Below are 13494 nucleotides of genomic sequence, written 5' to 3'. Positions count from 1 at the left end.
AATCCGACAAATGAAAATCAAGAAAAGGATATTGAAGGCAGTATAAAAGAGACCAACGTCTGCTCTCCGTAAGGCCTGCTGATTTTATTCTTACATTGGAAACAGTCCATCTAGATTAGCCCCCACTTTACAACTGTTTACTGCATGTTTTTCTTAGCACCCATGCAATGATGCATTTCCTTAGGGTCATTCCAAGTATGCAAAAATGTGCTATAAGGCTATTAGAGCATTCTGCCTCTAGAGGGCAGAATGTTCTAATAAATAAAACAAAGACCTCACGGAGCCTGAGGGGATTGAAATCCAGCTGTGTTGCTGTGAACAAAGAACATTGGAATGTTGACGCTCTGGGCTTTTACCAGCCAGTAAAAGCCCTGATCACTCCATTGTTTTCAATGGAGCTGCCAACTTCCAATGTTCTAATACATCTTACATAATGATAGAAGGCTTATTTAAATCTGCATTTTAAAGTGGCATGTTGGTTTTGCTAGCTGCAGTGAACCAGTGTAAAATATCTTGGGCCCTCACGCTTACTATTTTTACAAATTAAGCACTGGATTGTAGTCAAATACTAACATGCATACAAACCACATTTGCCAGCTGGTTTAACCTAACAACACCAATCCTCGAAATATATCTGCCACTGAAGACATCAGCCTAATCACACACGTGTCTGGATAGTCTACTGATGCCCTTAATTGGGGGCATTGAATTTGCACACCAGTCCCCGGTTTCCACTGACATTTAATGTCAGATTACAATGATATGAACTTGTGGTGGCCCCACCATTTGGGTGCTCTTTTTCAAGTGTTTGCCAAGCATTTTTCAACTCGCCACTCAGAACATTAACCATCTCATTATTAATATTTAGCCACGTTTCAGTTCACGAGGGATACTCCTCTTTAACAAGCTATTCTACTTTTATCCGTCCCTCCGTACATAAACTTGTTGCCTGGAAAATAAATATTTTCAATTTTTCAGATTCAAGACTGGTATGGTAAGGAAAAAAATGCAGGATAATACCACCTCACCTACTGGAACTCTAGGACATAAGTATAGTTGAAAATTGTTTGTTGAATATTTATGGTGGATACAATGGGATATTTAAAATGTGTCTTCACTCATCCAAATAGCGGCTTGAATCCAAAAACATTTTAAAGCCTTTTGACCTTGGTTATACTTTCAGTAACACTAATATTAAACTGTAATTCATCAAATGATCTGTTAGCTAATAAAAACTCAAAAGGAACACCTGGTGTAGCCAAATTAATCAATATTATGTATGTTAGAAATGGGGTGTCTAGTTGCCAGAAGTATACACCCTTGTCCAACTAGGGACCACAATCCTAGTCAGGGTCACAAGTCACAACACAGTCCAAATTATCCTGTGCCCCCCCTCAGGCAGCTTGGCACTGAACAGTCAGGTTTAAGTTAGAAAGCAATGTATAAAGTATTTGTGCAATAAATCATACAGTAACACAGTGAAAACACCCCAAAAATACACCACACAGGTTTAGAAAAATAGATAATATTTATCTGAATAAAATAAGGTTAAAACGACAAAGAGCCAATAAGCACAAGTTGAAATATCACTTTTAAAAGGTTCAAAAGAGTCTCAATCCTTAGATATCAATAGTTGTTTCTTTGTTACACACAGTGCCTGGGATGTGTCAAAAATAATGACGCACGAGGACCGCTTATGAGGAGATGGGTGGAAAAATAAGGTGTTGCATTGGATTTTTCCAGCGCAGGACAGACGATGCTCTGTTTCTTTCCACGCTGAAAGGGCTTGCGTAATTTTTCTAGGCATGCAGTCTTGATTCCTCTTGATGGATATTTTGACATCCAGGGACAATGCATTGAAAATCCTTGATGTGCTGGTAGAAGGAGCAGGGGCTTCGTCAATCCGGAAGGTGATGCACCAAATTTTCCATCGCAAGGCAGGCACTGCGTTGAATTTCCAGTCGGGAAGTTGGTGCAGTGTTGTTCGGGTCGGCAGTGCAGCGATTTCCCATCCCCAATGCATGCTTCGCATCTATTTCTGCAGGTATTGTGTTGATTTTTGAGGCACACAGATTTTCTTGAAGAGGTGAAGTCCTTGTTGGCCCTGAGACTTCAGAAACAGGAGGCAAGCTCAATCCAAGCCCTTGGAGAGCACTTCAGGAGGAAGGCAGAGTCCTCCAGCAGAGTCAGAGTTCAGCAGGGCAGCAGGGCAAAAAGTAAGGCAGCAGTCCTTCTCAACAAAGCAGGCCAGATGAGTCCTTTTGGCAGCCAGGCAGTTCATCTGACAGAGTGCAGGTGTAGGTCCAGAAGTTTCTGATTTGGTGTGGTCAGAGACCTAGTATATATACCCAAAATTGCCTTTGAAGTGAGGGAAACTACAAAGAGTGGTTTTGAAGTGCATAAATTCCCCTTTCAACCGTGTCCTGTCTGCCAGGATCCCTGTTATCAGTCATTTTTGTGAGGGCAGGCCACTCTCCATTGAAATGTAACTGTGAGTCCCTCCACCCTTCCTGCCCAGGAAGGCCCAGTCAGTATGCAGATGAATGCAGATGTGACTGAGTGTCCTTGTTTGTGGTTCTATGGGTGGAATGCACAAGGGGAGCTGTCAACCAGCACAGACCAGACGTGGATTGAAGACAGGCTGTAAGACACAGATGATAGTAAGTACAGAGAAAAGCCTACTTTCTAAAAGTGGCATTTCTAAAATAGTAATATTAAACCCAACTTCACCAGTAAGCAGGATTTTCTATTACCGTTCTGGCAATACCAGTCAAGACATGGCTAGTTCTCCCAGATCAGAATCTACCAATTACAAGTATATGAGGGCAGTTCTGATGTTAGTCTATGAGAGGAGCAGGCCTCACAGTAGTGGAAAGCAAATTTAAGAGTTTTTCACTACCAGGACATGTAAAACCCATAAGCACATGTACTGCCTTTTCCCTACATAGCACCCTGCCCTATCGGGTTCCATAGGGCCTACCTTAGGGGTGACTTAAATGTAGAAAAAGGGGAGTTTGAGGCTTGGCAAATACTTTTTAATGCCAAGTCGAAGTGGCAGTGATACTGCACACACAGGCCTAGCAGTGGCAGGCCTGAGACATGGTTGAGGGGCTACTTATGTGGGTGGCACAATCAGTGCTGCAGGCCCACTAGTAGTATTTAATTTACAGGTCCTGAGCACATGTAGTGCACTTCACTAGAGACATACACATATATTAAATATTCCAATTGGGTATGAACCAATGTTACCATCTTTTAGGGAGAGAGAACATGCATTTTAGCACTGGCTAGGAGTGTCCAGAGTCCTAAAGACTGTGAAAATTAGATCAGAAAAAGAAGAGGGAGGCAAAATGTTTTTTTTGCTTTTCCTTCAGGTCTTCTGCTGACTCTTTTTGTGTGGTCTTAGGACACTAGGCACTTTCCCACTGTACTGCAGTAAGAAAGTGCATGTGCCCTGTCTACACATGCTAGAGGGGGAGTTTATGTGATTGGTTTAGGTGATGTACCCTGGGGTGACCTGTAAAAAGGTTCACCACATACCTGGGGTGGGTACAGCCCTGGCTACTAGTGAGATGTTGCACTGAGTGTGTTGCCCACTAAAATTGATTGTGGAGCATGTAGCAGGCCTGCTAATGCAGGCCTGTGAAAGCGCAGTTGTGTGTGGGCTTAGGTTGGCACTACTAATATCATAGCCAATCCTGAGGGGATCCTTCACTACCCATAGAGAACCAACCCCCTAAAGAGTAGGGCAGGTGGTAGATGGGAGGCTTGAGAGGTACACATGGATGTCCCATGCCAGCTAGGGAAGAACTCCTACGTGGGTTCTTCCTACCTAGGTGGTCAGCTTTTCCCATAGGTTTTTGCTGATTCCCTTCCTGGTGGCCTTAAGACTCTGGGCCCTTTCTCCTGTCAATACAGTCGGGAAGTAGATGCACCTTCCTACATGCCCACTGGCACACCAAACTTGTGCTGGGCCTGTCATAGCAGGCCTTGGTGCAAACTGGCCACTATGGTGGGGTAAAATATGTGTCCATCCTCCCATAACAGGCCTGGGTGTGCGCATTAGCAACTATGGTACTTTAAAACTGCATACAGCTTGTTGCTGCGGGCCTGTGCATGCACACTAGCACCAGGGGGTCTTAAGCATGTATCCAGCCTGTCACAGCAGTCCTAGTTGTGTATACTAGTACCTATGGTGCTTTAAACATGCAACTATCCTGACTTATCAGGCCTGTGTGCACACTTGCACCTTTGGTGCTTTTAAACATGTGTCTAGTCTGCCAATGCAGGCTTGTATGTGTGCAAGGGCACATATGTCCAGAGAGCTAACATGGGATAAGTGCTACAAAAACTCCAAGCTGCAACAGTGGATTGCAGCACAGGAGCCTCATGTTGTTTACTATCATTGGATTTGCCTTGACAAAACCCTTTCTATGGTAAAGGTGGTTTTGTCAAGATTCATGGAGACATGCCACTTCTAGAAAGTAGACAATTCTCTGCCCTAAAATTCTTTATGTGCTTTTCAATTCGACTCAAGTCCACATTGGGGGGTTAGAGGAGCACATCTGTGCATTTCCCAGCGACTGCTATAAAACTTGGACACACAACTGGAATGAAGACCTCTGCCATTTGTTTACCTGGCTGGATAGATTGGAGGGAGAGGTTCTGACACTTGACCTCTCAGAGTCACATCATGGCCCTACTAAAGATTTAGATCTGCATTACACATCCCCATAGCAGACAGGACTGAAATTTAGGTGATACATCTGTGGTTCAAAGGGAAACCCTCTGAACCTCCTTCAACTTCAAAGGCACACTATAGTAAAACTACTGGTGCCCCACGGCAGCAAAGTAGAGATATACTTTCAGGAATGTGATGCACACTGCCAGAAGAACCTGTTGTACACAAGGACTAATTACTAGTCTAGCAAGAGACAGCACATTCTTCCTACATTGTGGCTGACTTGGACAAACTGATTGCTGTTGTGTGGCTCTCTGAAGTGTGCTCTCCAAGGGATTGTTGGCTTGGCCCCTGTTTTTGGTATAGATCGCAGGGACAGCAAAGACCTCCTGTGAGGGACCTACACCTTCTACCTGTGTCATCTAGAGAGCAGTGTGCTCTTGAGTGCCTACTTTGTCTGCTTGACGTCACCTGGTAGCAGCGGTGTGGGCGTGAAACCAAGCATTGCACCTGAAGAATGGGTTGGTGTGGTACAGAGCCTTCATCAAAGTACTGCCCACATTCAGGGAGTGAGCCCCTTCATCGTGGGGCCATGGCACGCATAAGTGTCTGGTTGGTAGGGAGCGGATTCACTGGTTGTAGAACCCAGAGTTGTCCACCATTGTCAAATGTCTTGCATTTCTCGTGCAACACCGACTGTATGCTCTTTGCATGCAGTGTCCAATTCACTAGTTGCGAACCTCTGAAGTGGGGGCATGGTAGTAGCTACTGCTTGGAGGGTGGAAGAACATTTAGACCCAAGGGGGAGGTCTGCAAGTGCAGTGACCACTAGCCTGCCAGATATCAGTGCACCGCATTAGGGTTCTTGGAGTGAATGTGAGCAAGTGTGTGTTATACTAGATTGCCTGATATCTGTGGCACCACTTAGAGGTGCGGAGCAAGTGAGGTGGAGTGACTGCCTGTGACTGACTACACCACACATTGGTATGGCGTGAATATTGTTTCTCAATCTGAGGACTATAACAGTTGACATTGAATTTTACCTCGGTGGCCTAGGCCACAGAACTATTTAACAGTGCTGCTGTTCGCTGTATGTACACATTCCTGCAATTGCTGTGAACCGGGGTGCATTCTAGAATTGTGTGACATTGAATTGGGGAAATCGCTAGGGTGGATCTTGTGCTGACCGCATGTTGTCACAGCAATTAGGCACTGAGAGGAAAAGTGATATTTTTCTCATGTGTACATACTGCTAATGTTGTTTCAACACAGTTGGGCCTAGTACTGCTAGTGATATTTCTAAATGTGATTTACGCCCAGATTTACATGATGTTCATGTTGTATTAATAAATGTGTGTATTGAATACAAATTTTATTTACATACACCTTGTGTGGAGTCTTTTGTTATGTTCAGTGTATTTGTTGTGTGGTAGTGCTGTGGGAAAGCTTTACACATTGCTCCTGTGATAAGCCAGGCTGCTCTGCTAAGGGTGAGTGTAGATTATACAGTGAATGTAATCACCCACCCCTGACGGGAGTTGCAGGTTCTGCCTGGTTAGGGCCCTGTCTCGGCCAACCAGAATGTGGCACCTCCAACATTGTATAATTGTGTAAAGCCTGAAAAACAGCTGAAAAGCAGTGGTGGAGGCCTGCAAGTGACAACACAACTGACCTTCAGCATTTACTTTCGGAATCCTGGCACTGTGACACAGACACGCTTGCAAATCCGACAAATGAAAATCAAGAAAAGGATATTGAAGGCAGTATAAAAGAGACCAACGTCTGCTCTCCGTGATGCCTGCTGATTTTATTTTTACATTGGAAACAGTCCATCTAGATTAGCCCCCACTTTACAACTGTTTACTGCATGTTTTTCTTAGCACCCATGCAATGATGCATTTCCTTAGGGTCATTCCAAGTATGCAAAAATGTGCTATAAGGCTATTAGAGCATTCTGCCTCTAGGGGTCAGAATGTTCTAATAAATAAAACAAAGTCCTCACAGGGCCTGAGGGGATTGAAATCCAGCTGTGTTGCTGTGAACAAAGAACATTGGAATGTTGACGCTCTGGGCTTTTACCAGCCAGTAAAAGCCCTGAGCACTCCATTGTCTCCAACGGAGCTCGCAACATCCCATTGTTCTAATACAGCTTACATAATGATAAAAGGCTTATTTAAACCTGCATTTTAAAGTGGCATGTTGGTTTTGCTAGCTGCAGTGAACCCGTGTAAAATATCTTGGGCCCTCGCACTTACTATTTTTACAAATTAAGCACTGGATTGTAGTCAAATACCAACATGCATACAAACCACATTTGCCAGCTGGTTTAACCTAACAACACCAATCATCGAAACATATCTGCCACTGAAGACATCAGCCTAATCACACACGTGTCTGGATAGTCTACTGATGCCCTTAATTGGGGGCATTGAATTTGCACACCAGTCCCCGGTTTCCACTGACATTTAATGTCAGATTACAATGATATGAACTTGCGGTGGCCCCACCATTTGGGTGCTCTTTTTCAAGTGTTTGCCAAGCATTTTTTAACTCGCCACTCAGAACATTAACCATCTCATGATTAATATTTAGCCACGTTTCAGTTCACGAGGGATACTCCTCTTTAACAAGCTATTCTACTTTTATCCGTCCCTCCGTACATAAAGTTGTTGCCTGGAAAATAAATATTTTCAATTTTTCAGATTCAAGACTGGTATGGTAAGGAAAAAAATGCAGGATAATACCACCTAACCTACTGAAAATCTAGAACATAAGTATAGTTGAAAATTGTTTGTTGAATATTTATGGTGGATACGATGGGATATTTAAAATGTGTCTTCAATCATCCAAATAGCGGCTTGAATCCAAAAACATTTTGAAGCCTTTTGACCTTGGTTATACTTTCAGTAACACTAATATTAAACTGTAATTCATCAAATGATCTGTTAGCTAATAAAAACTCAAAAGGAACACCTGGTGTAGCCAGATTAATCAATATTATGTATGTTAGAAATGGGGTGTCTAGTTGCCAGAAGTATACACCCTTGTCCAACTAGGGACCACAATCCTAGTCAGGGTCACAAGTCACAACACAGTCCAAATTATCCTGTGCCCCCCCTCAGGCAGCTTGGCACTGAACAGTCAGGTTTAAGTTAGAAAGCAATGTATAAAGTATTTGTGCAATAAATCATACAGTAACACAGTGAAAACACCCCAAAAATACACCACACAGGTTTAGAAAAATAGATAATACTTATCTGAATAAAATAAGGTTAAAACGACAAAGAGCCAATAAGCACAAGTTGAAATATCACTTTTAAAAAGTTCAAAAGAGTCTCAATCCTTAGATATCAATAGTTGTTTCTTTGTTACACACAGTGCCTGGGATGTGTCAAAAATAATGACGCACGAGGACCGCTTATGAGGAGATGGGTGGAAAAATAAGGTGTTGCATTGGATTTTTCCAGCGCGGCACAGACGATGCTCTGTTTCTTTCCACGCTGAAAGGGCTTGCGTAATTTTTCTAGGCATGCAGTCTTGATTCCTCTTGATGGATATTTTGACATCCAGGGACAATGCATTGAAAATCCTTGATGTGCTGGTAGAAGGAGCAGGGGCTTCGTCAATCCAGAAGGTGATGCACCAACTTTTCCATCGCAAGGCAGGCACTGCGTTGAATTTCCAGTCGGGAAGTTGGTGCAGTGTTGTTCCGGTCGGCAGTGCAGCGATTTCCCATCCCCAATGCAGGCTTCGCATCTATTTCTGCAGGTATTGTGTTGATTTTTGAGGCACACAGATTTTCTTGAAGAGGTGAAGTCCTTGTTGGCCCTGAGACTTCAGAAACAGGAGGCAAGCTCAATCCAAGCACTTGGAGAGCACTTCAGGAGGAAGGCAGAGTCCTCCAGCAGAGTCAGAGGTCAGCAGGGCAGCAGGGCAAAAAGTAAGGCAGCAGTCCTTCTCAACAAAGCAGGCCAGATGAGTCCTTTTGGCAGCCAGGCAGTTCCTCTGACAGAGTGCAGGTGTAGGTCCAGAAGTTTCTGATTTGGTGTGGTCAGAGACCTAGTATATATACCCAAAAGTGCCTTTGAAGTGAGGGAAACTACAAAGAGTGGTTTTGAAGTGCATAAATTCCCCTTTCAACCATGTCCTGTCTGCCAGGATCCCTGTGGGGGGTTATCAGTCATTTTTGTGAGGGCAGGCCACTCTCCATTGAAATGTAACTGTGAGTCCCTCCACCCTTCCTGCCCAGGAAGGCCCAGTCAGTATGCAGATGAATGCAGATGTGACTGAGTGTCCTTGTTTGTGGTTGTATGGGTGGAATGCACAAGGGGAGCTGTCAACCAGCACAGACCAGACGTGGATTGGAGACAGGCTGTAAGACACAGATGATAGTAAGTACAGAGAAAAGCCTACTTTCTAAAAGTGGCATTTCTAAAATAGTAATATTAAACCCAACTTCACCAGTAAGCAGGATTTTCTATTACCGTTCTGGCAATACCAGACAAGACATGGCTACTTCTCCCAGATCAGAATATACCAATTACAAGTAAATGAGGGCAGTTCTAATGTTAGTCTATGAGAGGAGTTGGCCTCACAGTAGTGGAAAACAAATTTAAGAGTTTTTCACAACCAGGACATGTAAAACCCATAAGCACATGTACTGCCTTTTCCCTACATAGCACCCTGCCCTATCGGGTTCCATAGGGCCTACCTTAGGGGTGACTTAAATGTAGAAAAGGGGGAGTTTAAGGCTTGGCAAATACTTTTTAATGCCAAGTCAAAGTGGCAGTGATACTGCACACACAGGCCTAGCAGTGGCAGGCCTGAGACAATGTTGAGGGGCTACTTATGTGGGTGGCACAATCAGTGCTGCAGGCCCACTAGTAGTATTTAATTTAGAGGTCCTGAGCACATGTAGTGCACTTCACTAGAGACATACACATATATTAAATATTCCAATTGGGTATGAACCAATGTTACCATCTTTTAGGGAGAGAGAACATGCATTTTAGCACTGGCTAGGAGTGTCCAGAGTCCTAAAGACAGTGAAAATTAGATCAGAAAAAGAAGAGGGAGGCAAAATATTTTTTTTGCTTTTCCTTCAGGTCTTCTGCTGACTCTTTTTGTGTGGTCTTAGGACACTAGGCACTTTCCCACTGTACTGCAGTAAGAAAGTGCATGTGCCCTGTCTACACATGCTAGAGGGGGAGTTTATGTGATTGGTTTAGGTGATGTACCCTGGGGTGACCTGTAGAAAGGTTCACCACATACCTGGGGTGGGTACAGCCCTGGCTACTAGTGAGATGTTGCACTGAGTGTGTTGCCCACTAAAATAGCTTGTGGAGCATGTAGCAGGCCTGCTAATGCAGGCCTGTGAAAGCGCAGTTGTGTGTGGGCTTAGGTTGGCACTACTAATATCATAGCAACTCCTACGTGGGTTCTTCCTACCTAGGTGGTCAGCTCTTCCCATAGGTTTTTGCTGATTCCCTTCCTGGTGGCCTTAAGACTCTGGGCCCTTTCTCCTGTCAATACAGTGGGGAAGTAGATGCACCTTCCTACATGCCCACTGGCACACCAAACTTGTGCTGGGCCTGTCATAGCAGGCCTTGGTGCAAACTGGCCACTATGGTGGGGTAAAATATGTATCCATCCTGCCATAACAGGCCTGGGTGTGCACATTAGCAACTATGGTACTTTAAAACTATATGCAGCTTGTTGCTGCGGGCCTGTGCATGCACACTAGCACCAGGGGGTCTTAAGCCTGTATCCAGCCTGTAACAGCAGGCCTAGTTGTGTATACTAGCACCTATGGTGCTTTAAACATGCAACTATCCTGACTTATCAGGCCTGTGTGCACACTTGCACCTTTGGTGCTTTTAAACATGTGTCTAGTCTGCCAATGCAGGCTTGTATGTGTGCAAGGGCACATATGTCCAGAGAGTTAACATGGGATAAGTGCTACAATTACTCCAAGCTGCAACAGTGGATTGCAGCGCAGGAGCCTCATGTTGTTTACTATCATTGGATTTGCCTTGACAAAACCCTTTCTATGGTAAAGGTGGTTTTGTCAAGATTCATGGAGACATGCCACTTCTAGAAAGTGGACATTTCTCTGCCCTAAAATTCTTTATGTGCTTTTCAATTCGACTCAAGTCCACATTTGGGGGTTAGAGGAGCACATCTGTGCATTTCCCAGCGACTGCTATAAAACTTGGACACACAACTGGAATGAAGACCTCTGCCATTTGTTTACCTGGCTGGATAGATTGGAGGGAGAGGTTCTGACACTTGACCTCTCAGAGTCACATCATGGCCCTACTAAAGATTTAGATCTGCATTACACATCCCCATAGCAGACAGGACTGAAATTTAGGTGATACATCTGTGGTTCAAAGGGAAACCCTCTGAACCTCCTTCAACTTCAAAGGCACACTATAGTAAAACTACTGGTGCCCCACGGCAGCAAAGTAGAGATATACTTTCAGGAATGTGATGCACACTGCCAGAAGAACCTGTTGTACACAAGGACTAATTACTAGTCTAGCAAGAGACAGCACATTCTTCCTACATTGTGGCTGACTTGGACAAACTGATTGCTGTTGTGTGGCACTCTGAAGTGTGCTCTCCAAGGGATTGTTGGCTTGGCCCCTGTTTTTGGTATAGATCGCAGGGACAGCAAAGACCTCCTGTGAGGGACCTACACCTTCTACCTGTGTCATCTAGAGAGCAGTGTGCTCTTGAGTGCCTACTTTGTCTGCTTGACGTCACCTGGTAGCAGCGGTGTGGGCGTGGAACCAAGCATTGCACCTGAAGAATGGGTTGGTGTGGTACAGAGCCTTCATCAAAGTACTGCCCTCATTCAGGGAGTGAGCCCCTTCATCGTGGGGCCATGGCACGCATAAGTGTCTGGTTGATAGTGAGCGGATTCACTGGTTGTAGAACCCAGAGTTGGCCACCTTTCTCAAATGCCTTGCATTTCTTGTGCAACACTGACTGCATGCTCTTTGCATGCAGTGTCCAATTCACTAGTTGCGACCCTCTGAGGTGGGGGCATGGTAGTAGGAACTGCTTGGAGGGTGGAAGAACATTTAGACCCAAGGGGGAGGTCTGCAAGTGCAGTGACCACTAGCCTGTCAGATATCAGTGCACCGCATTAGGGTTCTTGGAGTGAGTGTGAGCAAGTGTGTGTTATACTAGATTGCCTGATAGCTGTGGCACCACTTAGAGGTGCGGAGCAAGTGAGGCGGAGTGACTGCCTGTGACTGACTACACCACACATTGGTATGGCGTGAATATTGTTTCTCAATCTGAGGACTATAACAGTTGACATTGAATTTTACCTCGGTGGCCTAGGCCACAGAACTATTTAACAGTGGTGCTGTTCGCTGTATGTACACATTCCTGCAATTGCTGTGAACCGGGGTGCATTCTAGAATTGTGTGACATTGAATTGGGGAAATCGCTAGGGTGGATCTTGTGCTGACCGCATGTTGTCACAGCAATTAGGCACTGAGAGGAAAAGTGATATTTTTCTCATGTGTACATACTGCTAATGTTGTTTCAACACAGTTTTGCCTAGTACTGCTAGTGATATTTCTAAATGTGATTTACGCCCAGATTTACATGATGTTCATGTTGTATTAATAAATGTGTGTATTGAATACAAATTTTATTTACATACACCTTGTGTGGAGTCTTTTGTAATGTTCAGTGTATTTGTTGTGTGGTAGTGCTGTGGCAAAGCTTTACACATTGCTCCTGTGATAAGCCAGGCTGCTCTGCTAAGGGTGAGTGCAGATTATACAGTGAATGTAATCACCCACCCCTGACGGGAGTTGCAGGTTCTGCCTGGTTAGGGCCCTGTCTCGGCCAACCAGAATGTGGCACCTCCAACATTGTATAATTGTGTAAAGCCTGAAAAACAGCTGAAAAGCAGTGGTGGAGGCCTGCAAGTGACAACACAACTGACCTTCAGCATTTACTTTCGGAATCCTGGCACTGTGACACAGACACGCTTGCAAATCCGACAAATGAAAATCAAGAAAAGGATATTGAAGGCAGTATAAAAGAGACCAACGTCTGCTCTCCGTGATGCCTGCTGATTTTATTCTTACATTGGAAGCAGTCCATCTAGATTAGCCCCCACTTTACAACTGTTTACTGCATGTTTTTCTTAGTACCCATGCAATGATGCATTTCCTTAGGGTCATTCCAAGTATGCAAAAAATTGTTTTTATTTAAATATATATTGCAAAATATTTAAATTAGCTGTGAACATCGACTATTAGTGTATAATAATAAACGTTATTATATTATAATAATTAACAACCTTAAAAAATATATGCACAACTCACCACTTCCTCGTGTGTTGAATGTTCCACATTTATGCCATTGACCTAAAAAGTTGAAAAAAATAATTTCATAAGTAAATAAAAACACTGACTGGAACAATGTAAGTAAGCATGTTTTAGCACCAGTGATAAATAATGTGTTTACATTCCTGTTTACTGACCTGTATTAATGCATCCCCTACAAACAACATCCCCGTTTGGTCAGCTGTGAATAAGATGAATACAAGACGTATTAATGAAGAAATGGGGACTTAGCAAATTAAGTACCAAAACCTTTGTTTAATAACAGTTTTTGACATTGATAAAAATGCCAATGTGGTTAGATTACGTTTAAACACAGAGAAGTTGACTAAGATAGTACTTTTCTTGATATGTTGTGAGAATGAATTATAGTTGCAGATGTGCAGTTTCCACTGAGGATAAATTTGCCTTCATGTAATGCACGTATATTCAAATATATAT

At 43.7% G+C, this 13494-nt stretch overlaps 1 protein-coding gene across 2 annotated transcripts in view; it reads right to left on the bottom strand.

Moving 5' to 3' along the window:
- Window positions 1-13494, bottom strand: part of SNTG2 (syntrophin gamma 2) — a 2000310-nt gene that overhangs the window by 1182576 nt on the left and 804240 nt on the right. For both annotated transcript variants that reach the window (XM_069235852.1, XM_069235853.1), the window contains exons 5-6: window positions 13194-13237; window positions 13036-13077 (exon numbers count right to left, since the gene is read on the bottom strand). In XM_069235852.1, the coding sequence (XP_069091953.1) occupies window positions 13036-13077; window positions 13194-13237 (86 nt within the window). The remainder of the gene's footprint in view (window positions 1-13035; window positions 13078-13193; window positions 13238-13494) is intronic.

This window comes from Pleurodeles waltl, chromosome 5, assembly GCF_031143425.1.
Source record: "Pleurodeles waltl isolate 20211129_DDA chromosome 5, aPleWal1.hap1.20221129, whole genome shotgun sequence".
Classification (NCBI taxonomy): domain Eukaryota; kingdom Metazoa; phylum Chordata; class Amphibia; order Caudata; family Salamandridae; genus Pleurodeles; species Pleurodeles waltl.
The sequence above is the reverse complement of the archived record's forward strand: the minus strand, read 5'-3'. Positions and strand labels throughout refer to the sequence as shown.